The sequence below is a fragment of the Colletotrichum paranaense genome (assembly GCF_030867605.1).
Source record: "Colletotrichum paranaense strain IMI 384185 chromosome Unknown Scaffold_3.1, whole genome shotgun sequence".
In the NCBI taxonomy this organism is placed as follows: Eukaryota; Fungi; Ascomycota; class Sordariomycetes; order Glomerellales; family Glomerellaceae; genus Colletotrichum; species Colletotrichum paranaense.
In genome coordinates, this window is record NW_026848961.1 from 1,290,026 (window position 1) to 1,312,913 (window position 22,888).

At 53.7% G+C, this 22,888-nt stretch overlaps 9 protein-coding genes across 9 annotated transcripts, besides 1 other annotated feature; 8 read left to right on the plus strand and 1 right to left on the minus strand.

The window, feature by feature from the left end:
• Positions 1-771: 771 nt before the first annotated feature.
• CPAR01_03980 (F-box domain-containing protein) lies at positions 772-1,752 on the plus strand (the record flags this gene model as incomplete). The annotated part of the gene is made up of 1 exon (XM_060488264.1): positions 772-1,752. The coding sequence occupies one exon, from the start codon at positions 772-774 to the stop codon at positions 1,750-1,752; it is 981 nt and encodes a 326-aa protein (XP_060352470.1).
• Positions 1,753-3,887: 2,135 nt separating this feature from the next.
• On the plus strand, positions 3,888-5,822 carry CPAR01_03981 (capsular associated protein; the record flags this gene model as incomplete). Its single annotated transcript, XM_060488265.1, has 1 exon — positions 3,888-5,822. One exon carries the CDS (start codon positions 3,888-3,890, stop codon positions 5,820-5,822), a length of 1,935 nt encoding a protein of 644 aa, XP_060352471.1.
• Positions 5,823-6,791: 969 nt separating this feature from the next.
• Positions 6,792-7,500, plus strand: CPAR01_03982 (uncharacterized protein; the record flags this gene model as incomplete). Its single annotated transcript, XM_060488266.1, has 2 exons — positions 6,792-6,977; positions 7,048-7,500. The coding sequence occupies 2 exons, from the start codon at positions 6,792-6,794 to the stop codon at positions 7,498-7,500; spliced, it is 639 nt and encodes a 212-aa protein (XP_060352472.1).
• Positions 7,501-9,572: 2,072 nt separating this feature from the next.
• CPAR01_03983 (major facilitator superfamily transporter) lies at positions 9,573-11,599 on the plus strand (the record flags this gene model as incomplete). Its single annotated transcript, XM_060488267.1, has 4 exons — positions 9,573-9,867; positions 9,933-10,351; positions 10,419-10,574; positions 10,646-11,599. The coding sequence occupies 4 exons, from the start codon at positions 9,573-9,575 to the stop codon at positions 11,597-11,599; spliced, it is 1,824 nt and encodes a 607-aa protein (XP_060352473.1).
• A 1,512-nt stretch (positions 11,600-13,111) lies between these two features.
• Positions 13,112-13,189: a sequence feature (Short protein (CPAR01_03984, KAK1543351.1) was converted to a misc_feature.).
• Positions 13,190-13,424: 235 nt separating this feature from the next.
• CPAR01_03985 (uncharacterized protein) lies at positions 13,425-13,763 on the minus strand (the record flags this gene model as incomplete). The annotated part of the gene is made up of 1 exon (XM_060488268.1): positions 13,425-13,763. The coding sequence occupies one exon, from the start codon at positions 13,761-13,763 to the stop codon at positions 13,425-13,427; it is 339 nt and encodes a 112-aa protein (XP_060352474.1).
• Positions 13,764-15,101: 1,338 nt separating this feature from the next.
• On the plus strand, positions 15,102-16,237 carry CPAR01_03986 (uncharacterized protein; the record flags this gene model as incomplete). The annotated part of the gene is made up of 2 exons (XM_060488269.1): positions 15,102-15,130; positions 15,475-16,237. 2 exons carry the CDS (start codon positions 15,102-15,104, stop codon positions 16,235-16,237), a joined length of 792 nt encoding a protein of 263 aa, XP_060352475.1.
• Positions 16,238-16,275: 38 nt separating this feature from the next.
• CPAR01_03987 (uncharacterized protein) lies at positions 16,276-16,527 on the plus strand (the record flags this gene model as incomplete). The annotated part of the gene is made up of 1 exon (XM_060488270.1): positions 16,276-16,527. One exon carries the CDS (start codon positions 16,276-16,278, stop codon positions 16,525-16,527), a length of 252 nt encoding a protein of 83 aa, XP_060352476.1.
• An 809-nt stretch (positions 16,528-17,336) lies between these two features.
• On the plus strand, positions 17,337-19,613 carry CPAR01_03988 (3-dehydroquinate dehydratase; the record flags this gene model as incomplete). The annotated part of the gene is made up of 1 exon (XM_060488271.1): positions 17,337-19,613. The coding sequence occupies one exon, from the start codon at positions 17,337-17,339 to the stop codon at positions 19,611-19,613; it is 2,277 nt and encodes a 758-aa protein (XP_060352477.1).
• Positions 19,614-19,799: 186 nt separating this feature from the next.
• On the plus strand, positions 19,800-20,117 carry CPAR01_03989 (uncharacterized protein; the record flags this gene model as incomplete). The annotated part of the gene is made up of 1 exon (XM_060488272.1): positions 19,800-20,117. One exon carries the CDS (start codon positions 19,800-19,802, stop codon positions 20,115-20,117), a length of 318 nt encoding a protein of 105 aa, XP_060352478.1.
• Between the last annotated feature and the right edge of the window lie 2,771 nt (positions 20,118-22,888).

The following is a 22,888-nucleotide window of genomic DNA, read 5'->3' on the forward strand; positions in this document are numbered from 1 at the left end:
ACATATCCTCCTTCTTTGGAGCTTGTACCCGCGACTTAGTTGGCTCCGTCGGTCTGGACGTCGCGACGGCCAAACATCGCCTTTCCCGTCCGGTGCTGGCTCCATCACACCACTTAGTCTACGCACAGCACACACACCCTCAGACCCTTTTTTCCCTTCTTCCTTGTCTTCCCGTCTCTTCTTTTCCTCTTCAAAAAGAGAAGCACCTCGACCGATCTGCACTAGACACTACCTCATCGGGCTCCTGTCACTTCTTTGCTTTTGCCGTTGACGTACCCTTATATATCTAACGAACTCCTCCCCGGGCCCTTGATCAAAGACCCTATTCTCGCCTCATGAACTTGCTATTGAGGCACTCCCATTCGCAACAACGATCATCGCCATCCAACATTGGCCCTCCCATCCAAAACATTGCTATTACCTGAAAACATAACTCACTCGACTCGCAAATCACAAGTGAGCCGAAGACTATTGATCCTCCCTCCTCTCAGCCTGAATACGACGAGACAACTACTACCCTCCTCCTCGACGACATCGTTTCCCCTCTCCATTGATAGGTGATCCTCAACCTCCATCAACGGAAAAGAAACCCCTCCTTCCATCTCACGAGACACCAAGCTTTCAACTTGGTTGGCCGCCTCTAACCCCGCTCGCTCACTTCCACACCACACACATCGTCGCATAATAGCCCAGCTCGGGCCATCGACGACAAACCTCTCAGGACAACACAACGCCGTTACACAAGTGCCCTCTCCGCCCCCCCTCTTCACGATGGTTGAAGTACTTCCCTCAGGCCTCGCCCAGAATGGTCAACCTCAGCAGTCTCAAGACTCTGCCGACCACGTCGCCTCTGTTGCCCGTCTATTACTCGCAACCAACCTCGCCTCTCGTCAGGAAAACAAGATGATGACCCGCGAGGAACGTCAGGTCATGATCGATGAGCTCAGCAAGAAGCGCGCCGGCTGGCGCACTCCTCGTCGCGGCTGGTCCATCACCGACTCTCCCGTGGCATCAGCTCAGGGCAGCCCCGCGCCCCAAGCTACAGCCTCCCCGTATCCCGCGCCTCCTTCAACCCAACACGAAGCTATAGAGAGGCATGCTATTGCCTCTGTTCCAGAACAATCTGAGCTTCCAATGCAGGATATGAAGAACGCTCCTCCACCGCCCCAGGTTCGCCGACCTCCCTTGCCGCCCCCGCGCCGTTCCTACTCAGTCATGGACTACGAGCCTCCGGCGCGCATCCATCGTCCTTCGGCTCGCATGGACATCTTCGACCTCCCCGCCGAGCTACACTACGCCATCTTCGACCACCTCGACCCCATCGACAGCACCTGTTTCGGCCTGACCAACAGCCACTTCTACGATATCCATCGACGTATGCACGGTCCGGTCCCTCTCACGTCCCGGCGCAACGGTCCCAACGACTTGGAATGGGCATGGAGGTTCGCCGGTCCCCTCATTTACAGCGACTCGGCTGCACCTCCTCCAGAGGCTTTCAAGGAGCACGCTCACGATCTCGAGCGCATGCGCGTCAAGGGTCAGGTGTACTGCCGAAAGTGTGGAATTTCTCGCTGCGAGCTGCATCGTCACCTCAAAGAATGGATGGGCCCCAACCTGGAGTACTGCACCGTCACTCAAAAGTACGGCCCTCTGCCTTCTGGAGAAGCCGCAGACACTTGCTACATCAAGTCTCCCAAGAACCCGCACCGCTGTGGTCGGCATGTCGCGAAGCCTGTCAAATCGCACAACTGAGAGGCATATCTGAACTAGCTTGCGAATTTTTTGTTTTCTTAAGCATTGCGATTGGAATTTGGTATGATCAAACACGCTGTGGCACCTACGGGTCCGCTTACCTGTGTGACGTGGAGTTGAGACAGCAAAATAAAGGGAAGCATCGCGCGAGAGGGTTATCTGTATCATTAGACGAGAAAGGCGTTGGGTTTGGTCAGACAATGTCTGGAAGAGGAGGAAGGGAGTCAAGACACATTGCGGCATCTAGCTTTAGATTACCATCTACAAAGCATGGAGAGATGAGAAAGACAGCATAGCGAGAGGGTGGCATGGTCGCACATGATCATCGACTGCAGCTGCACGCACAAGACTACAGCTAGACAAGACGAGATAAAAGAGACACGACTATACTATGAACACGTCCATAGCCATGCTTACTCACTACTTTCATGCGACCAGGATTGCTTCGAATAGCTTCACTATTCACTCGCTCATCGCCGACTGCCACGTGAACGTTGTTAGTAACGAAAGAGTTGATATTTGTGTTGCACTGAACCCACTGGAATGACGTAATGTTCGATGCGGATAGATTGTGGACCCTGAAAATAGGCCATCCCGTGTAATGCCGAAAGAGAGGGAGGGATCCGTATGTGTGCAGATGGGCAGCGTCATTCCTGATGGACTTCGGGCAGCGGCCGAGGGAAGGGGACCTGAGTCGCGTGCTTCAAAGTAGTGTGCCTGGTTTAAATAGAAAGTGATTGGACAATGGGAAAATGTTTATCTGCTGGGCATCTGATAAGGAGGGACCTGGAGTTTGAGGCGCACTTCAAGATGTTAGTCTATGACAACTACTTATTTCTTTTTATCTAACAGACGGCCATACTGAGGATTTGGTGAGAGGTTTTTCTTGTATGATTTCAGCAGTCGCAGTAAGTCATGGACTGTAGGAGCTGTAATTCTCGACCTTTCAGAACATTGAGAAGCTTGTTTCCGTACCCTGAAAGTATCACAGTGCGTGGAACGAAGAAGAGAATTCTATCATTTATTCTCATTAAGCATGCCGGCGAAGAGAAATGAGACGGGAAGTGAGCCACATGGTCAACTTTGTAGTTTCTTGAGTTATCATTGCAAAACCGCTATTTCATAGAGATTTTCTGAAAACACCATTGAAGGGGCCATCTCACAGGGAGACATAGCATACACCACAAACAGTCTCAACGCCATCCTGCTGTAGAATGCCGCCCGTGATGCATCGACTGTTTGAGGGCATCAGGCCATTTGTTGTTAGGAATCCAGATCTTGAAGTTTCTCGGCCTTTGATACCGCCGTGGCGTATTTCTAAAGGCTGTTATGTAGTTTTTAAGACATAATATCCCATCAACTGCTAGAAGGCGTCACTACATCCGTCTCTAGTCTTCCTCCAACTTTTACTTCTTTTCTAAACTATTCTTAGGCGAACATGAGAACAATAGGGTCGGATAGATATATAATTCGGTATAACCTCTTGGGAAAGTATATGTACATGTATTGACGCCATCTAGCAGTTGATGGGATCACGGCCTGTGTTCAGTGTCTTGGGATGACGGTATTGCAACGGGGCCGTGCCAAGCCAGCTTGGTGAACCTGCCTGTAGTGATGATTTGCGGACCAGCGGGGTCGCAGATCCGTGCCTTCGAACCTAGAAAGTTTCCTCGGCGTTTTATTCGCCTTCCCAACTAAGTGACATTCAACGTCGCGGGACAACGCCTCAAGAGCGTATTTACTAACCGTCCTGCATCTCCGTCATGGCTGGTTCTCAAACTTCATTCAGCTAAGGCTCACATCGTCCCGGCTGGGCTCAGTTAAAGTGGCTCGGTGCAATTTCCCCCACCAAGCACAATGTTCCCCACGTCAGTGAACCGGGGGTGTCGTCCAGTCTCGCTGCTTCGATGGGAAAGGGGCCCCGGAGCCGCGTATTCTATTTACGAATACTGTCCGTACGGCAAAAGAGCATCTCACTTTTTCTCGAACGATTGGAGGGTCGATGTTCATCAAGAAATTGCAGGCGGGCTGACCTTTGATCTCCAGAATGTGTCATCAGTTGCGCGAAAGACAACACCAATGATCTGATCCTTTCTTCATATACTTGAGAGTGCGACAAAATTCGGGTCGTCGCAATGGCATGGAGGGCCAACCGTCCGCCGCCCAGCTCGGCCAAGCCGTTGCTCAAAGGCGTGCTGGCCGTCTTCATTCTGACTCTTATTTTGACGAGCACCTACATGTACCGCGACACAATCAGCAGCAACGCTTCCCGGATCAAGTTCACCGACGGCGCCGCGACAGACTACTTCAAGTACCCATTCAACGCCAGCAATGCCGACGCGAACCCGATCGACTGGCTGATTCACGACGCGCGAACGAAACAGGCGGCTGTGCTTCAGAAACGAAGTCGCACGCTTCATAATGCGGCGCAACGTTATCGAGAGCGAAGGGGCAGACATCCGCCGCCTGGATTCCAGGAATGGTTCCGCAGCGCCATGGACACCGATGCGATCGTTGTCGAAGACTTCTTTGACCGGATCTATGACGATCTCAGGCCGTTTTGGGCCCTCGAGCCCAAGACCATCACGAAGCAAGCCAACGCCGGTGACCATGTTGTGAGGGTACGAAACGGTACGGCCAATGGACAGGGGAACACGGAAGGAAAGGAGCCATGGCTCGAGCTCTGGACGGCTCTGGTGACCGAGTTCGCACAACACCTGCCGGACGTGGACATGCCCATCAACTACATGCAGGAGCCCCGAATCTTGGTGCCGCGCAAGGATATGGAGAAGTATGTAGCAAAGGAGGAGAAGAAGAGGGCTATGCCTACGAAGAACAAGGCTACGAGTATGTTCCAGAGCTTGGCCGGTGTAGATGCGACGCAGGGCAAGTTTGCTTCTTCTGCGAAATGGACCAGCGGCGACCGTCGCAAGTATTGGGATCTCGTTCGAGAGGCCTGCCCTGCAGATACCCCAGCCAAGAACGTACCCGCTGCGACAGACCTTTCCCTCCCGCCAACCTTGCCATACTCGTGGACGGCGCCTTTTGCTCGCCAAGGCTACGTCCAGAACTTCACGAGCTCCATGGACCCATGTGTGCAGCCACACCTGCGCTCGCTCCACGGGACCTTTGTCGAGCCGCTCAACGTCAACACCACAAGGGATCTTATCCCCCTCTTCGGAGGCTCGAAACTCCGCGTCAACTCGGACATACTCATCCCGGGCGCCATGTACCTCTCCGATAACCCATCCTACACCGGCGGCAACGTCCGCGGGCCCGCGTGGCCGGAGAAGCGCGACCGCCTTATCTGGCGCGGCATCGGCTCGGGCGGCTTCGCAAAGTCGGATAACTGGATGCACTTCCACCGCCAGCGCCTGGTGGAGATGCTCAACGGGACGACGGTTCGCGGCATGGAAGCCAACGACGTCCGGGCCATGACCTTTGACATGCCTCCCCTAGATCGCTACGACACCAAGCGCCGCCGCGACAAGCGGCTCGGCGCGTTCCTATCCCGGTTCGCGGACGCCGGGTTCACGCAGCTCCTGTGCGGGCCCAGTGCACACGACCGGCGCAGGGGGGAGGAGGAGTGCGGCTGGCTAACGCCGCACCTGTCCGTTGTCAACAGCACGCCCATGGCCGAGCAATTTACGAGCAAGTTCCTGCCCGACGCGGACGGGTATAGCTTCAGCGGGCGGTTCAGGGCGTTTATGCTGTCGACCAGCGTGCCGCTCAAGGCGACGGTGTACGCCGAGTGGCACGACGACCGGCTCACGCCGTGGATGCACTTTGTGCCGCTTGACAATACCTTCCAGGACCTCTACGGCGTCTTGGACTTCTTTACGGATGGCGATGATGACGAGCCTCGGGGATGGGGCGTCCACAAGGTGCTTGGGAAGAAGAGCAAAGGTGACGACGCGGCGCGGTGGATCGCCGAGCAGGGAAAGGAGTGGGCGGACAAGGTGCTCAGGCGTGAGGACATGCGGTTGTACGTCTGGAGGCTTTTGCTAGAGTTTGCGAGAGTCTGCGACGATCATCGGGATACGCTAGGTTACGTGGATGACCTGCCGTAAAAGGTCTTGTTGATGTCATATTCCCTTCCCTGGATTTTCTTTTCTGGCATGGTTTGCTGTACACGCATATATACGCTCTGGGATATACCATGGGAAATAATCGACGGCGCAGGCGTTCAGGATTGGGGAGTAGAGAAGAAGAAAAAAGTTCGCGGCAAGGTTTAGCCTTTGTACGCCAAGACGGAAGAAGAGGAGACAACATATTGCATTGAGCGAGAAGTATGTACAAGACCTAATTGTTTTTCGTCACCTCCGGCTCATCTCGTAGTCGCAATCCCACGATTCCTTATTGAAGCTTATTTTCCGAATCCATGACTATATTTGCTTTGCTGGGAGCAGGCTTCCGGTCCGGCGGCCGTCGCCGTGTCGTTTTCGTCAAGTTGGGAATTGCCACATGCCATCTTCTTTTCCGCAGCGTGCAGGAAGCTTATTTCGCAACTATCACGAATCGGCGAGAAGACGCGGACATGGGGGATTTCCCTTCCCCCTCTCCAAACTTTCGTCTACACCCCGCCGCCGAATGCAGGCGGGAAGGCGCTTAAAGTCTGCACCCACAGGTTCAAGGTGGACTTCTCCCGGGATTCGATTTCCCTTTAGTGCTGAGCATACCTTGGGTGAATGATGATGCGTTCGGCGCAACAGCGGTGGCCGTCGGCCGTCCGTGAATCTACGGAGCCTACGGGAGCATGCCGGGAAGGTTGGGTCCAATGGACGTGTAACTTTCCAGTGCGACCGGCACCTCGCCAGTCTTAATTTCTTGGTCCTTTATGGAATGTGGAAAGCATGGAAGAAAGCCGTCGGACCCGCGGGATAGGTAGTCGTCTACGCAAGTGCACTCATTCACTGCTTCCTTCTCGTTCGGGTACACGGGCAGGATATATAATGTAACTCACATGTGCGCCCCTTCGTCTTGATTCCGACGCTTGGATTACACACTCCGCTGGGATCTGGTGTGAGTCGCAATTCGCAATGCACGTTTGCACACTCCCTCAGTCCCCGGTGCACATCGTCGGCGGGCATCGCCGGTCAGCTTGGTATCACAGTTTGCCGCGCTGGCGACCGAGCAAGGTCATCTCTTTGATACCCGCGACATCTCCGAAGCAAGGCGTGCCTGAAAGATCTTGGAAGGGCTCTGGGCGTTTTGAATCGCAGACGGTGAGTGAACTGAGTGGTTGCTTCTCTTCCCCCGCCAACCCAATATACCCAGTAACTGACTGTTTGACAGATGGCATATACACCTCAAAATGGAGATAGTCAGAGGTCAACAAGCTCCGATGCGAATGAAAAGCTGCTAGAGGAGAAGGCGTTCATGGTGGAGGTATCAGAGTTGGAGGTTAGACCACTGCTCGGTTACGACGACGAGTACCTCTCTCGAGCGTGTCTCCCGCGGAAGCGATCTCTGAAGACACGCTTCCGGATCCGACGTCTTTCGCGGTCGCAGCGTAGTCACCACGATTCAGAGGGCAGACCTTTCGAGGAGGAGAGTGATTCTCCCTCTTCTACAAAGAACAAGAAGCAGTCGCTCGCTACCCGCAAGGCACATGGCGAGGGCGCCTCCGGGAATCAACGCGGCAGCTCTATGAATTGCATGGCCTACCACATCGCGGTCGGCCTATCGTGGAGCATGCCGGCTCCTTTCGATATGATGCCCACGGGATACCCAACGAGGTTGTTCTGAGGTTTAATGAGATGTTGATGTGAGGAAGGGAGAGACTGAGGAGACGTTCAACAAGGCGTTTAGGGGGCTGTAGCTTGGTATCGGCGTTGGAGTTGGCTATCGGCTGACGGGCTTTCTTTGTCTTGTACTTCACAATATCCTTCCTAGGGAATGAGCTTGCTATGAGATTTGAAAAGGTGTTTCCTTGTGTGACGGAGCCATTGTGAGTCTTGCCTGGATCATGAAGTTGTATTTTGCTTGCGGAACACACTGTTCTACCGCGTCTACCGCTTGGGTTTGGCTAGCTTATACTGACAAAGCTCACTTCCAGTGGTGGCAAGTCAATGCGTGGCTTGAAGACAAAGTGAAAGCGAAGAAGTCGTAAGCTACGAGGTCCTTAAAAGTAGTTCGAATAAGATCTATCCAGTGATCCTCATCCGGAAGGTCATCAGTGCGGCTGGCCTCGTCCAGGATGTATTTGTGTTTCGGCTCAAGCTACATGCGCCTCTAGGCCTGAATGGTTTATAAAGGGAATCCATTCATATCCAACCCAACAGCATCGATGGTGTAGTCACGTGCATGATCCTCTCGGGGAAATACATGGTTAGCATCGGCGCCTGAAGTCATGACAATAAGTGAAAAACCTGCTGGCCGAAGAGTGTCGAAGTCCTGACTGGTTAGCTACTCTGTGTCTATAATCTTCCGAACTCTTATGTTGTAGTGCATTAAGATTCGATCAAGCGGTGTTATTTGCATTTGATTTATTTTTTGCTAATCTTCCTTCGATTCGCAATTTCCGGCAAACTCTTCCTCTGCTACCAACTACTTTGTATCCGGTCCCATCTCGAGCCTCGAGGCGGACAGAATAGTAGTGTCATGAATATGAGTGAGAGAGAGAACAAAGGTATCTATCAAGAGGTTCACATTCAGACGCTATTCGCGTCCTTCATTCCGCAGCTGTACATTGCGGCACATGGAACTACAGAGTAAATAGTAACCGTTTGCATTTTCCCTCGATTCTTTCCAGGTCGCCGGCGACCTAAGATACTCTCGTGAGAAGCTTTTACTCATGATTCAAAGAATGACTCGTCCAACTATATCGATTATGTTTTCCCGGAGCAGCTCAGCTGCGCATGTATCGCAGCTTCATGACACGATTCCCTAAGTTCGTTCAATTGCACACACTAAGGGGTAGAAAACCGACTTTATTACAGCTCCAGGGTGCCGATGTCGGTATCGGGTTGTTCTCTTGATATGACCCGAAGGTGAGAAACATCGGACGCATAGGCCGGAGATAGGCCTATCCGGTTACCACATCCAGGACGGAGATAGTGAGGAAAAAGACCGAAGAAAAAGCGGCTTACAATATACCCGATACCTGAAAGCGGCCTCATATGTTTACTCTATCTAACTGACACAATATTTTCTTATCAAGTCACAACCTGCAGGAGCATATCAATGTTGACGGAGGCTGGTATTATCGGCGAATAGAGGAGGTTGGAGAGGCCGGGAGCGAAGCGCGAGCCGTTAGCCGGCAAAAGCGGGGCAGAGTTGGCTGCAGCCCGGGTGGGACCCTGTCGCTCTGCTAAGCTGCTTCGCCGAACCGCCCAACTGTGACGTTTTTCTGGCAGTAAGAGCAAGCAACTGAATCGAGCAATGCCCTGGGGAAAAGGTGGGGGAGCCAAGCTCGGAGCTGGATTACCAAGCTTGCTGCTGCCAGGTAGAGCAAAAGCAACCTCAACAACTTGACATGACGGACGCTACTACTCAACTCCCTCTAGTATCTCTCACATGCACTCACTTGCTCATGTGACAGTACCTCAAGGTCAAACTAGGGCCTAAGTCCGCCTCAGAGAACAGGGCGACAGAGAAAGAGAGGCAGTTTGATGCTTTTCAGCGTTTCCTTGCATTGTTCATGTTCATCTCTTCGTTCCTTCAACACCTAACATCAACTCACAAAAGTCTCGGCAAAAGCAAACCTTGAGAATTAAGTTGACGCGTGGGGGAAAGGGCTGAATGGCAACGACACCGGCTCCGAACGCAGCGTGTGTCCGACAAAGACCTTAAGGCATTTTGGCCGTTGACGATCAAACATGGCGGCGGCGGCGGTAGAAGAACCGTCGAGTCTCCGCAACCGGCAACAGCATGTCGCATCTGAAGTTGACGCCGAGAGGACCGGGACCTCTTCATTCCCCGATGCCACCGAGACGACGACACTACTCAACTCCGAGACGTCTTCTCGGACCCTCCATAATGGATCGCCGGCCGGGAGCCGCCGAGATCGAGACTCGGACGACGACAACGACGATGATGGGCCTAAGCAGTCTATTAGCAAGACGCGTGCTGGCGTCTTGATGTTGAGTACCTGGATTCTCATCTTCCTCCAAGGTGTGTTGTATCTTCGATGTCTCGAATAGTATCGTGAAGTTAGTAGACTAAATCCCCTTGCACAGCATCAAACACATCCGGCATGACAATGACGCAGTCCGTCGTCGCCGAGGACCTCAACGCATACTCGCACGCAATGTGGTTCACCAGCTCCTACCTCATCAGCATGGCCTCTCTGGCGCCCCTCTTCGGGCGCCTGGCCACCATTTTCTCGCCCCGCATCCTCGTGCTCTGGCTGGGCGGCTTCTTCGGCCTCGGCGGTGTCGTTACCTCGCAAGCACCCTCCTTCTGGGTCTTTATCGCCGGCAGAATCTTGACGGGTATGGGAGGCGCGGGCATCATGACGCTGTCCGTCATTCTGGTACTCGAGCTGGTGGGAAAGAAGAGCAGGGGCGTTTTCGTCGGGCTGGTGAATGCGGGCTTCACGATTGGGTTGTCGTTTGGCGCTGTGGTGTACGGCGCATTGTTGCCTGTTATTGGATGGGTTAGTTGACTCTTCCCGTGTCCGTCTGTGGTGAGGAAAGGATTGTGGGCTAATATGATTTATACAGAGGGCTCTGTTCGGTGTCCAAACACCTCTGGGACTCCTTGCCGGCATTGGTGCTTTCTTGAGCATCCCGAATGGCTTCAGCTCCGACCACAAGACCAGAGGCAAGTCGGTTCTCCAGAAGCTGGCCCAAATCGACTACGCGGGTGCCTTTATGCTAGTGAGTAGCTTCCCTTTGCGGTTTTAACCGTTTCTCAAAATACCTTACCAGCAGCTAACACCCCCTCGCAGGTGCTAACGATTGTGCTCTTCCTATATGGCCTTTCGGGCGACATCAACCCTCTATCCCTACTCCTCTCAGCCGTTTCTCTCCTTCTCTTCGTCCTCATCGAATTCAAACTCGTCACGGACCCCATTATCCCAATCTCCGTCCTCTCCTCTAGAGGCGTCCTGCTCTCCTGCACAGCCCAGCTCCTCTTCATGTCAATCCGCTGGACCCTGCTCTATTACAGCCCCATCTTCGTCCTCGCCGTCCGTGGCTACGCCCCCGCCATCGCGGGCTCCATCCTCATCCCCACCAACATCGGCTTCGGCTCCGGCGGTCTCATCGTCGGCTGGCTGCACGTCCGCCGCAACGGCGCCTTCTGGTTGCCCTCCGTCATTAGCCTAACGTGCTTCGCGGCCACCATGTTCGGCCTCTCGCTCGTCGCCACCGAGACCTCGCCGTTCGGCGTCTTTGTCCTGGCCGTCGTGCTCAACGGCCTCGCCACGGGCGCGACGCTTAACTACACCCTCGCGCACCTGCTACACCTCAGCCGCCCGGAGGAGCACTTCATCTCGACGTCGTTGCTGGGCACGTTCCGCGGGTTCGGCGGCAGTTTCGGGACCGCCATCGGCGGCGGCGTGTTTTACCGCCTCCTGCGCTCGGGTCTCGTCGCCAGCTTCACGGAGCTGGACGGCGGCGGGCGTCTTGCCGAAGGGCGGGAGGAGCTCATTACCAAGCTCATTGGGAGTCCCGCGCTCGTGTTTAACGGCGGGCTGAGTCCTGCCGAGCACGGGATCGCGGTGGAGCGCTACGCTGCTGCGTCGAGGGGCACGTGGCGGGCTGCGGCGGCGTTGGCGGTCGTTGCGATTCTGTGTCAGGCAAGTACGGGATGGAGGAGTCCTGTTGGCGGGAAGGAAGTCGACGATGAGACTGAGGCGAGGGCTACGATGATGGAGAGCGAGGGCGTCGGGGAGGCGTAGTGGACGGAAATGAATGTCCTATCTTTGGAGGGTCCGGCTACAGCATATCGCATGGGGCGTAGTGAGTGATGTTTTGAGCGTTTGATATTGCTTTTTACATATAGGCACTGCCATGTCGCACGGCAATTTGGATGTAATTGTTTACACCAAGATTTTTAGTGTTCTTCAACATGAAGTTGGCATGTATATCAGTTCGGAAACATGAAAGCGGCGAGATGTTTATACAATAACACGAAGCATTATTCATTCACTCTCAATTCCGGTATCAGATATGGCTCTCTGCGCCAGTGCCGTCTTGCTGACATTGGCGTCACTGGCAGTTTCGACTATGACCTGCTTTGATGAGCGGTGTGAGAGCAAACTTGACACAAATCGAAGACATCAAGTCGGTCTTGCAAGTTTCACGCGTAAAATTTCACGCCAGATGAAGTACAACATCGGCTGATGGTGGTATAACGTACCCGACCACAGGTAGTATCAGGCTGTCTACTTCTTTGGACGGTACGGATTTTTACCGCCAGGAGGCGCAACTTAAGATCAAGGGGCATTCCAGCAAGGTAAGATAGAAGTTGGCACATGTCACACTCATCCAGGATTTATCATATTCATTCGGGCCGCTGGATCAATGCGGAGTCTCTGCCCGTCGTTTACAGACTTCAGACATCAGAGGCGGCATGGTGTGATTGTTTCACCTGGCCCAACGGGCTATATGTGCTGACCCGAGAACCGATTTGCTCGTCTCGGATCCGGGCCGTGATGCCTTCGACACACATAATGTTGTGGGTGGTGCATGGCTTGAACGAGGAAGCGCTCCATATTAGGCGCTTACGTCTTCCCGATGAGCACGAAGGGACCCAGATTGCTGATCACTGCGAGGGGCCTGGCATGTTTGAACGCCCTGCTGCCAACGTGTGCGAGTATTGCACGGTTGTGCTGGGCTGGTTCCGCGTGTAAGTCGGAAGACAACACGCCGTAACTCTTACGATTCCTCAGCCCTGATCGCAGGAGTCCAGGCCAAAGATCGGCACTAGTAATACGGAAGGCGAATATTGTCGATTTGTCGACAATGGACGATAATTGGTCTGAATGCCGATAGCTGAATAGGTATTAGATACTCGTCGTGCTGGAAGAGCTGTCCGTGTGTTGTTGGCGTGGCTTTCATCACGATGCTGCCAATAGAAGTGTCTCTCTCCTCCCGAAGTATCTTGATATCGTCCTGCAAATGGCGTCACATAGGTGACGTGGTTTGATCTCAAGGTCGTGTCCGGGTAGCTTTCTGGCCTGCGATCTCGTGGCATCTCGATTCCGAACTGCTGAAGCTTTGTAATGCAGTTCATAAAAAGTTACGAAACCCGCATATCCGGGCCGGTTCTGTCCTTGGCGTCGGTAGTTGTCTGTCATAGAAATCGAAAACGGCCAGATGGACTGATCTGCCTCGCTTCTTATGTTCTTTTCGTGCTGGGAGTCTTGGCCTACATATCTCGAGGGAGATGCTCCACCTTGGCACCGTATCTATGTTTCTCCACCAACGAAGCCCGTCGCCGATTGTGAACCTGGCGAAAGGTGATTCTGCACCAATGAAGTTGTCATAGTTTGCTGGCCGCGTTGGATCGCGATGTGCTTCCGATTGATTGCCAAGAGAGAAAAAAAGGGTCGAGGCTGACGAGAAGTTGACGAGTTGAAACTCTCGAGAACTGGATCTAAGCCTCAAAAACCTTGGCTCCGTGTCGGGAACTTAGAGATGCTCGGAAGAAGGCGACGACGGGGGCCTCTTGGTCTCACGCTAACGGGAGCCGGAAGCCGATTCACTCATATCCACGAATTGTCATCGAGACGCGATATTGTAAGCCCACCTGGATGATGTGACTTTCGAGTTTCGAAGCGATGGAATCAATTTGAAGGAAACTTTGCGAATGAGTGAGATGAATGAGGGGGGCCACAGGAGTTTGCCAGGTTCCACCTTTTGGGTCGTCTTGGACCTCTCGGAGTCGATACCTTTGCCAAACCGGCCAACGTGTGATTGTTGGACAGGCAGATAAGCTTGTGCTAAGGGTGTTTTTTTCTCCGAGCGCACATTGGCATCTGCAGCAGCGGCTATGCCGGTTACAGTGGTTGTAGGACCGAAGACGCGGTAGACGGAGGATGGTTCTGGAGACTGGTCCATGATGCGGGGGCCGGTTTTGCGCCCCGGAACGGCTGTGGCTTCTCGGAGCTGAACCGTTCTTCTTAGATGGGTTTGTCTGGTCTGGTCTGGTCTGGTCTAGTCTATGCGTACGGAGTACGCCAAGGGAATGAAGGGTTCCTGTCCGTCTTTAGCCGTCTACAGCAGGCTGGTGAGCTTCCAGAACAGCGCCCAACAACATCACAGCGGTGGTGACAGGAGGTGTAGTCAACGGCTGGCGATCCCGAGAACATCGTATCGACGACGGCGGGGCCCAATCAAATATTTGCCGATTGCGTTCCCACAATTTGCTTCCCCAGAAGGAGCGATCTCCGTCAGAGGCACAAGTCGTTCGTTCGAAGACAACGCTGAATAGAGACCGGAACAGGCCCGAGATGGGGTTTGTTTGACTCGTCACCATCACCAGCGTGACTTCTCCTCAGGGACCAGCAATCGTTTCATGAGTTGATGATCCATCAGGTGGTGGAGAATATCTAGGACGAAGTTATGAAAGGCGGTCTTGAAAAACCACTACTTCTCAAGAGAGAGACAGATTTGGTAAATTTGGCTGAAATGTTTAAAGTGTAACTTCCAAGTAATACCAAGGCCATGTAAGTCGGGAGAGGTGAACTCTGCCGCTTTCAGGCTAAGGGATAAAGGCGCCATGAACGCTTGACATTTGTGCGGTAAGCAACATGGGCCGCGGAAGATCTCTCTTTCGCTCGGCTGCAACCACACATTGAGAAGGCATGTACGTTTGTCGTAAATGAGACCGATGGCTTGAAAAGAATAGTATAGTCTGGACGCCAATCGAGTTGAAGCCAAGGTAGCGCTGTACCTATGCTCATGTACAGGTCGTGACTGGTGAGCCAAGCCGGTCAAACATGATCATTGGCGGGTAGTCTGATGTACATCTGTTGTTTGAGGGTTGGTATGAGGTGATGCTCTTCTTTACCTGGTGTAATCCGTAGAGACAGAGACTTTGATGGTGAGAGGTGTGAGGGAGGTGTGTGTGGAATCCTTGAACCATGCACATAGGAGGTTTTCCTTCCCTCCCAGCGGCACACTAACGGTGCCAAGTCGCCCCGAATGGCGTGGACGGAGCATCCTATGATTGGCGGAGAATCTCTGACGTTCAAATCCCGGAAATAGGGAAAATGCGGCAAATCTTTGCGGCGACGACCAGACAGCTCGGGGGGATCCCCCCTCCCCTTCCCCTTGCCAAACTCTCCCCAACTCTCCCCAGCCAGAGTTGCTCTTCAGGGGGAAGTACAACCACTGACAAGCAGTTACCTCAACTTGTCAGAGTCTCAAGGAACCCACAGGGGATGGCACTCCCCCATGCTTTCCCCATTTACCCCACCATTTTGGTATGCACGAGTCGCCATTACAGGTCCCCAGGGCCAGGAGTTCTCGGGTCCCGCACGTCTCCAACTTCCTCTTCAACTCGCGTGCTTTTGCCAAATGTCTCTTCATCGTAGACGACCTTCAGGTACCTCGCAGCTTTCGAAAAGCAACGTAGCTTCCCTCTGACAAGGTCTCATGAGTTGAGGCGGCTCCCTCCTGTCCACACCCTCAGCAGCAGCAACAGCAACAACAATACCACCAACAGAGGGCAAGGGATCTATCCCCTAGTTAACTGCCAGATGCAGATACAGAGACATATCGAGCCTTACTTATCTTGAAACAGGATCATCGCTGAACGGTGTTCTAGCCGGCCTGCAACTGCAACTGAATCTGATCGACGGCCAGTCCAGCACTTCCAGCTCGGTCTCATTATCCCATCTAAACGCAGGCAGGGAGTGTGTACCTTAGCTTGCCTCGCCTCGCCTCAAGTCAGGAACATCGGCACAACCAAGACTTTGCTTCTTTCGTTCATCAACCACCAGGACCCAAGCTTTCCTTCCTGGGGCCCCGAACATCCAGTCAGCAAAGAGCAAACGTCTGCCTTGGGACCAACACCCCTGGCAAGACTCCAGAGGCGTGCAGGAGCATCTGAGAAACGGCAGCAAAGCCAAGCCGTAGCAGCAATAGCAGCAGCGGCGGCGGCACCACCACAACCACAACCACCAGCCAACGTCGAGCTCTCCTCCTCCTCATTCTCATCCTTCTTCCAGTCCCCGGCCCCAGCTCCTAGTATAGCCCCATCCCATGGTAGACTCCTAGTCCCAGTCCCAGTCCGTCTGCCCCATGCCAAGCTCTTCGGCTTGCCCCTCTGCCTCCTTCTGGCTCTTGTCAAGCAACTCGGTGGAACGCAGCGTCTGTGGTGGAACAATTCGTCTTCCCCAACTTCCATCAATCTTTCCGTCTCCTCCACCAACGACAAGCGGCGGATTGTCGATTGCGATTCAACTTCGCCGGCTTTGCCGTTCAAAGTCCACAACGAGTCTATTCACACTCTAGACCCCGTCATCCCAGCAATATCGCTCCTACCAATTGTCCCGGTCTGGTCAGGGATCTCCAACCTCTTGGTCTAGCCCAAACTTCCATACCATACCGTAAGGAACTCATACGGATGAAGGAGAACCTTGTTCATTTGTTCCTCTCACAACGTTGTTCTGCTCCGAAAGCTACCGCGCCGCCGCCTCGGCGCTTCCCTGTCGGCGAAATAATCCCTTCTCCACGCCAGACTACTGACCACCTTGCGGCCCTGTCCTTCCCGTGCCATCGGCCGGTTCGTCTCAAGTTCTCAACTCCTCTTATTGCAACAACATCCACACAGACGCCATCTTACCCGGTCAGGACAGCTTCCACGCCGCCCATCTGAATTGAGCTTCTCTCTCGTGTTTCTTGGCTGCGTGGTCACAAAACTTCCCCACGGTCCGACTCGCGCGCCACATGCGACTGGCCCTGCAACACCATCACCAGAGCTTCAATCGAGATTTCTGCCGCCTGCGGTTGGCACGCATCCCAAGCCCGCCTGCGCTTCAAGTAGACGAACCAGCCCACCCTTAGAATCGCGAGCTTTCAGTTCTGCATTAGGATACACCTAAAGCAACTCGCGAATTGGTGGAAGAAACTACCTGACCCTAGCAAACCGGTCCATAGGGCTCTCTTCTCGTCGTCATCGTCTAGTTGTAATCGCACGCGGACGGGGCTTCTCTTACTCTTATCAATCGCAACCTGCGGAGCGCATATCACGCCCCCGATTTCAAGGGCACGTCGTATGCACCAGCCTCACGACGACCCCCACCGGCTTGCTCTTCCCGGCCGCATATCTCTCTAACACCATCAGATCACCTGACGCACCTCGGCCCTGTCCTGTCTTCTCTATCACAGCACACCTTTCATCCCCCGCCGTGGCCCCCTCGAGTCTGCTTCCATTCGTCCCTCGAACTGTCATAATCTTACTTGGATCACCACTTCGTCTTGTCATGGGATTTTGGCTTGACATATCCGACCTCACTAACCACCGCCACCATACTTCCTTACGGTCAACCCAGTCGTTCTGAAGGAGGAGAAGGGGAGGGAGCGGCTTATCGTGGCTTTGTTTCGTATTCCCCACCTCAGTACACTGTCCCGGGAGTGACAGCTCGTTTCTCGCAGCTCGAAATTCCAGGCTCCTCAAGCGCTGCCATGGCATCAGTACATCAACTCGGCGTTGGTCCAACACCGGCACGCCCTCGAAGCATGGTTGGGTCGGGTAACCAAGACGTCGAGATGGATGTTGACCGCAACGCCAGCCCTGCTATCACCACGGGCACGAGGTTCGGGAGTGCTCCTCAAAGAGGAGACACAAGGATCGTCGTCATCTTGTACGGCACCGGCCAGGACAAGATTGTGTCCGTCTTCGCAGATGTTCTGGGGAAGCCATTCGTCACCCGCTCTGCATTTCAGGAAGTCAGCGTTGCTGACCAAGGGCTTGTGGTTGGCATTCCGGCAGAACTCGCTGCAAAGGACATTACCTCCCGCAACAAGGAGCTCGTCGTGGCGATCAACGCCCACTGTGTCAACCTTGGGATGCCACCAGATGTCTTCCTCTCAGCTCAGTGCGACTACGAGTTCCTCTACACCGAAGCACCATTCTTTCGTCGAGACTTGTCCAGATTCATCTCTTTCACTCTCGGCCAGATCTGCCACCACGAAACGTTGATGCAAAAACCACGAACGTACTTCATCTCTACTACGTTTCCAGACGTCAGTGCTGCGTTGCCGAATATCGACATCCTCACCGTCGGCGCCGACGCAGTGGAAATTCGTGTTGATCTTCTAAAGGAGCCACTCGGCGACGGCACATATTCAGCCATCCCGAGCCTTAGCTATGTAGGACAGCAGCTGATGCTCCTGCGCCAGCGGACAGAACTCCCAATAATTTTCACCACTAGGTGTACGAGAGAAAATGGTCGTTTCCCCATGGAGAACCCCGATATTTACTATGAATATCTTTACCGAGCAATTCAATGGGGAGTTGAGTATATCGACGTGGAACTCTGGCTTCCGGAAGCCATTCGAAAGAAACTTTGGGAACAGAGAGGAAGCAGTCGTATCATGTCTGCGTTTCACGACTTTTCTGGTACCTTCAAATGGCCATCGTCCCAAGCCGAGCAGGTGTACATTGAATCAAGCAAGTATGCCGATATCATCAAGATGATTGCCATCATCAACGACCACAACGAAAACTTCGAGTTGGAGTACTTCCGCTCGAAAATGCGAGCAGATTATCCGGATTCCCCGCCATTCTCTGGAGTTAACATGGGAGAAACTGGCCAGTTTTCACGTACTCTGAACAAGGTGTTCACCCCTATCACTCATCCCTTGTTGCCAATAGTCGCAGCCCCAGGTCAAATGAGCGCGTCGGAGATAAACGCGGCTTTGGCACTGCTTGGGCAGCTTCCCAAGAAGAGCATATATGGCATCACAACACCGGCTTTCCGAAGTTCAACTCCGCAAGCACCATTCTATGAGAAGTGCTTCAATGAACTGGGCCTGCCGCATTACTTTGCCGTTGTAGAGCGCTTGCCAAACAACTTTTCAAGCATGGAGGCTTGGTGTAATCAAAAGAACTTTGGTGGTGCCTACCTCAGCCCGCCGGTGTCGTGGAGTAGCCTACTCAAGGCCAGCCCGTTCTTCGCTTCGCTCAACGGCGGCAAGGGCGCGGAGTTGACTGAGGCAGCTCGCCTGATTGGTACTGTGGACACAATCATAGTCAAGTCGGGTTCCTCGTCCTCGGCATCTTCTGCCCCAGCGTCGATTCCCTCGAGCCCTCGTCATGGGCACCATGACTCTTTCGGCCACTTGGGGTCACACATCTCCGGCCTGTCTCCGAATACATCATTGATCTTGGACAATGCTAGCTGGCGTGGTATCATCAGCACACTGACCAGAGATATGGCGCCTTCTGCCTACTTCGGCCGAACTGCTGTTGTGCTGGCTTCATCTGGAGAAGATGCTGCATCAGTTATGTACGCGCTGAAAGCACTCCGTATGGCAAAGATATATACCGTTGGCTTTCGAACACCGCCAGCTCTGGCCCGTGATGGACCCGTCATTGAGCCGTTCAACAGTCTGGAGAGCCTCAAGAAAGCACAAACTGTGAGCGACGATGGTGCTCCCTTTTTATTTGTTTCGGCGCTCGGCGCAGATAAGAGCAACCTCGTCGGTATGCTGGTGCGTGTCTTTGGCGCCAATGTGCGAGGAAGCACAAACTTCAAGAAAGTCTTCCTCGATCTCGCCGACACCGCAGGTGCAAGAAAAGGCGGCGATCCAGGCCTCATTGCTCAGCAGGCGGGATTTTCGGCGTATGGTGTTGCTGATACGGCCGCCTTTACCACCGTCGAGACTCTGAGGCTGCTGGTCGGTCAGAATGTGCCCTACAGTTTTGTCAGACTGGCAAGCGGCAGGGGCATGTTCTGAGTCGTGTACAGAGGATCAGCATTTGGGCTTCGCCAGTCCTTCGGATGTCTAAGAGGCCGGCTTTATCTGTGTCTCCTTGGTCTGTTGGCCTGGAGGAGTTTCGAACTGGACCATAGCAATAGTTTGTATGTGCAAACACCGCAATCCTATGTCGACCACGGCCTATGCCGGGCCACAAGAAGCAATATGAACCTGCGGCCAAGCTCCAGATCCCAGGAAGCCAGGCCACAGGCCGAGACCTGTGGAGTTCCCCACGATAGCCAAGACAAACCATCGGCTGTCACCCCCAGTGCGGAGAAAGGAGGGAGCGATCGAGCCAGGCCCGATGCTGCATTTCCATGTCGGCTCGGGACCTGGAAACTGGAGCTTGAGACCCACAAAGCCATTTCCGATGTCAGGTCTCCGAGGAGCTGTGCAAAGCGGAAGTGTGGACGCGGAAATGGTGCAGAGAAGGGCCTTATTGAGCGGACGACTCATCGGGCAAGGAGATGGCCCATTGCATGAATGGCGTTTATTTGGAAGAGAAATGTGCGGGTCAGAAGAGAGATGAGATGGTTTGTAGGGGGGGCATTTACAAGATCTAGTTCTACATAAGGTAGCTCACGGGTAAGGACGAACATCAACAAGGCGTGTTTTCCGCTTTCGAAGGTGCCGCCTCTTCTTTGTTTCGTTTTCAGTTTAAAGCGTGGGATTATCGAGACACAGTCGTGTCTGTGACAATGTCATGTAGACAACGACCATTGGCAGTCCTCTAGAGAGGACTGTCACTTTTCTGCGTATGGACTAAATGCAATTCGTTACGGTCAAGACAAGAAATCTTCTCATGTGAAATTTTCTACTGAACACCCCTTTTGTTATCGCTCTTCGCAAGCCCGTTTCTGACGCTCCTCTACCTCTGATCTCGGAATGATCCAGGCCTTTGCCCCTACTTTGCAAAGATACGTCGACGGGATCGCGGCTACGGATGGGTACCTGGAGCGGCGGAAAACAAGAAGATCTACAGGGTCTATCAGGGTCTTCGTATTGTAGGGTATCCTGGGAGAAGGGAGAGAAAGGGGGGAGGACGATCGCCAAACGAGGAGGGCTCAAGGTTGTGCCAGTGTAATCTGATGACGATGGATATCCTACCCACCAACTTGCCACTGTATCAACGGGTCAAGTGTGGGCGAGAGCCATGCTGAGGTTAATGGCCAGCGGGTAAAGAAGCAGCCAGCCACCTGCGGATACGGCTCAATGTGTCCATGGTGATCCTCTCGCCATCCGGGCCTTCCCAAAGCCGTGACGTTACATTATGTGGAAAGCTGACATGGCTGGGTCATCGGCTCTGTGGTTTGTGTTTGACAGACCGTAGTGAAGGTGACAAGCCCAGCTTGGGAAAATGGTAAGAGTTCCCGTCCCATCTCGGTCTAAGCAAAGGTTAAGGCAGTAGAAGCCCCGCGCACTCCACACGCCATGCTCACCCCGTCTCGGCGAAGTCGGACTATTCACGGCCACTGGGACCCGGCCACCAGCTGAAAAGGGTCAAGGCAGGAGAAGAAAGGCCGTTCCCCTCTCCTCACCAGAGCTGGGATGGTGATGGGTGGTGGTGGTGTTGGTGACGTCTAGAGAAGGCAACGAGAAGGAAGCCTTCTCTCCCCTCCACCCCAATGGACCAGAAAACACCCTCGTCATGCAAGGGCGGGAAACGAAGACCGTGCCGTCCCCTGCGCTGGTCTGGGTGTGGCCGTCCCCAGTCGAGCCGATCGGGAACTGCGTTTTAACGAACAGGGCAAGGGCGAAAGAATATTGGATCGACGAATGGGACGCGGATATCACCGCGATTGGGGCTGGCTCAGGTGAGAGGACGGCGCGCAGAAAATCTCGAGAGTGTGGGCGTGGCGTATTTCGATGACGGGCAGGGCAAAGGGACTTGCCGCATGCTGCGGGGGACTGAATCATATCACAAGTGTCCTGATATTGAATCCAGCACATAGCCTAGCTCAGTATCTCGGATGTGCTGGGGACGAAGAAAAGAAGTAGGCCTTGTCTAGAGGGGTGTGAGTAGAATCTGAACTCCTTTTGCTTCAAAGTCCCTGCGGTGTTTGTATTTCTGAATTGCCTCCTCAGCCCTCGAAAGCAACCTATGCCTTGTAACCAGAACATTTTGACGTGTCGCGACATCAGAGAGAAGGGCAAACCGAAGTGAACAAGCTGGTGGTGTAACAGACGCCGAGATCCATCCACGAACTGACACGATATAGCGCGCATGTACATGTCGGTCTGACTGCTGACCATGCCATCCCGTTGCAGGGGATTCATCGGTCGCTCTCGGCAAGGCCAGGTCTGCTATCGACGCGTCTGTAACTGTATGGTCATGGGCCGCTGCTGAATCACACATTGCTAGTCTCCCTCACAAACGTCCGCAAAGACCGTAAAGAGGCATACACAGTGATAGAATTGCGAATTCGTCTGGTAAGAAGGGCGTCAGCGGACTAATACCGGGTTGACGTTGACGGCCTAAACCCTGGGGACTCAAGTTTGGCCAGGCTTGACGCACTCGCTGGTGTCCCCTACACAACAAAGTGGCAGCCAGCCGTTGTTGGGGGTGGCTAACATGGCTGTTGTCGATGACTCGCTATTCGCTATATGTCATCGCGAGGCGTCGTCGTTGCACGGGACGTTAGCCCCCGTTTCTGCCCATAATGGGTCAAGACGAACGTCGCCCCGTCTCCTCCTCTCAGTAGCTCTCCAAACGCTTTTATTGCCATGTCCCAGTGGCGTGTCGGGCCGGCATTTCTTAATGGTCAGGTGTTGCAGAGCACACGTGTAGTAGCTGAGAGTCATTCTGTAGTTCTGTACGAAATCAGGGTTCAAGACCTGCAGAAGGTAGTGGATGCGCGGAGGAGTGTGGGGAGAAAGAGGGGGACGCTGCGCGGAGTCACGAATCGATGGTCTCCTTCGACCCCAGCTTCGGACAAAGGTCTCGAGTCAGAAGTAGATGGTTCGGCTTCGTTCCCCAAATTCTCCAAATTCTGCGAGGGCCGTGATGGTGATTGGTACGGCTGGAAGACGCCGTTGGGATGGAGATGACGAGTCTGACTGGGTCAAGAGACCTTGTGGGACGGGTGCGCGCCTAACCGCCCATAAGCTTAAACAAGAACATGCAAGGGAATTTTGGAGTGGATGGAGGGCGAAGCTGTGAGAGAGTGTGGTCCGATACATTAGGATTCATGAGTTGTTGACTTACGAAAGGATCATAGTCTTGGATGGTGTTGTCAGAGCTCTCGAATCAACAA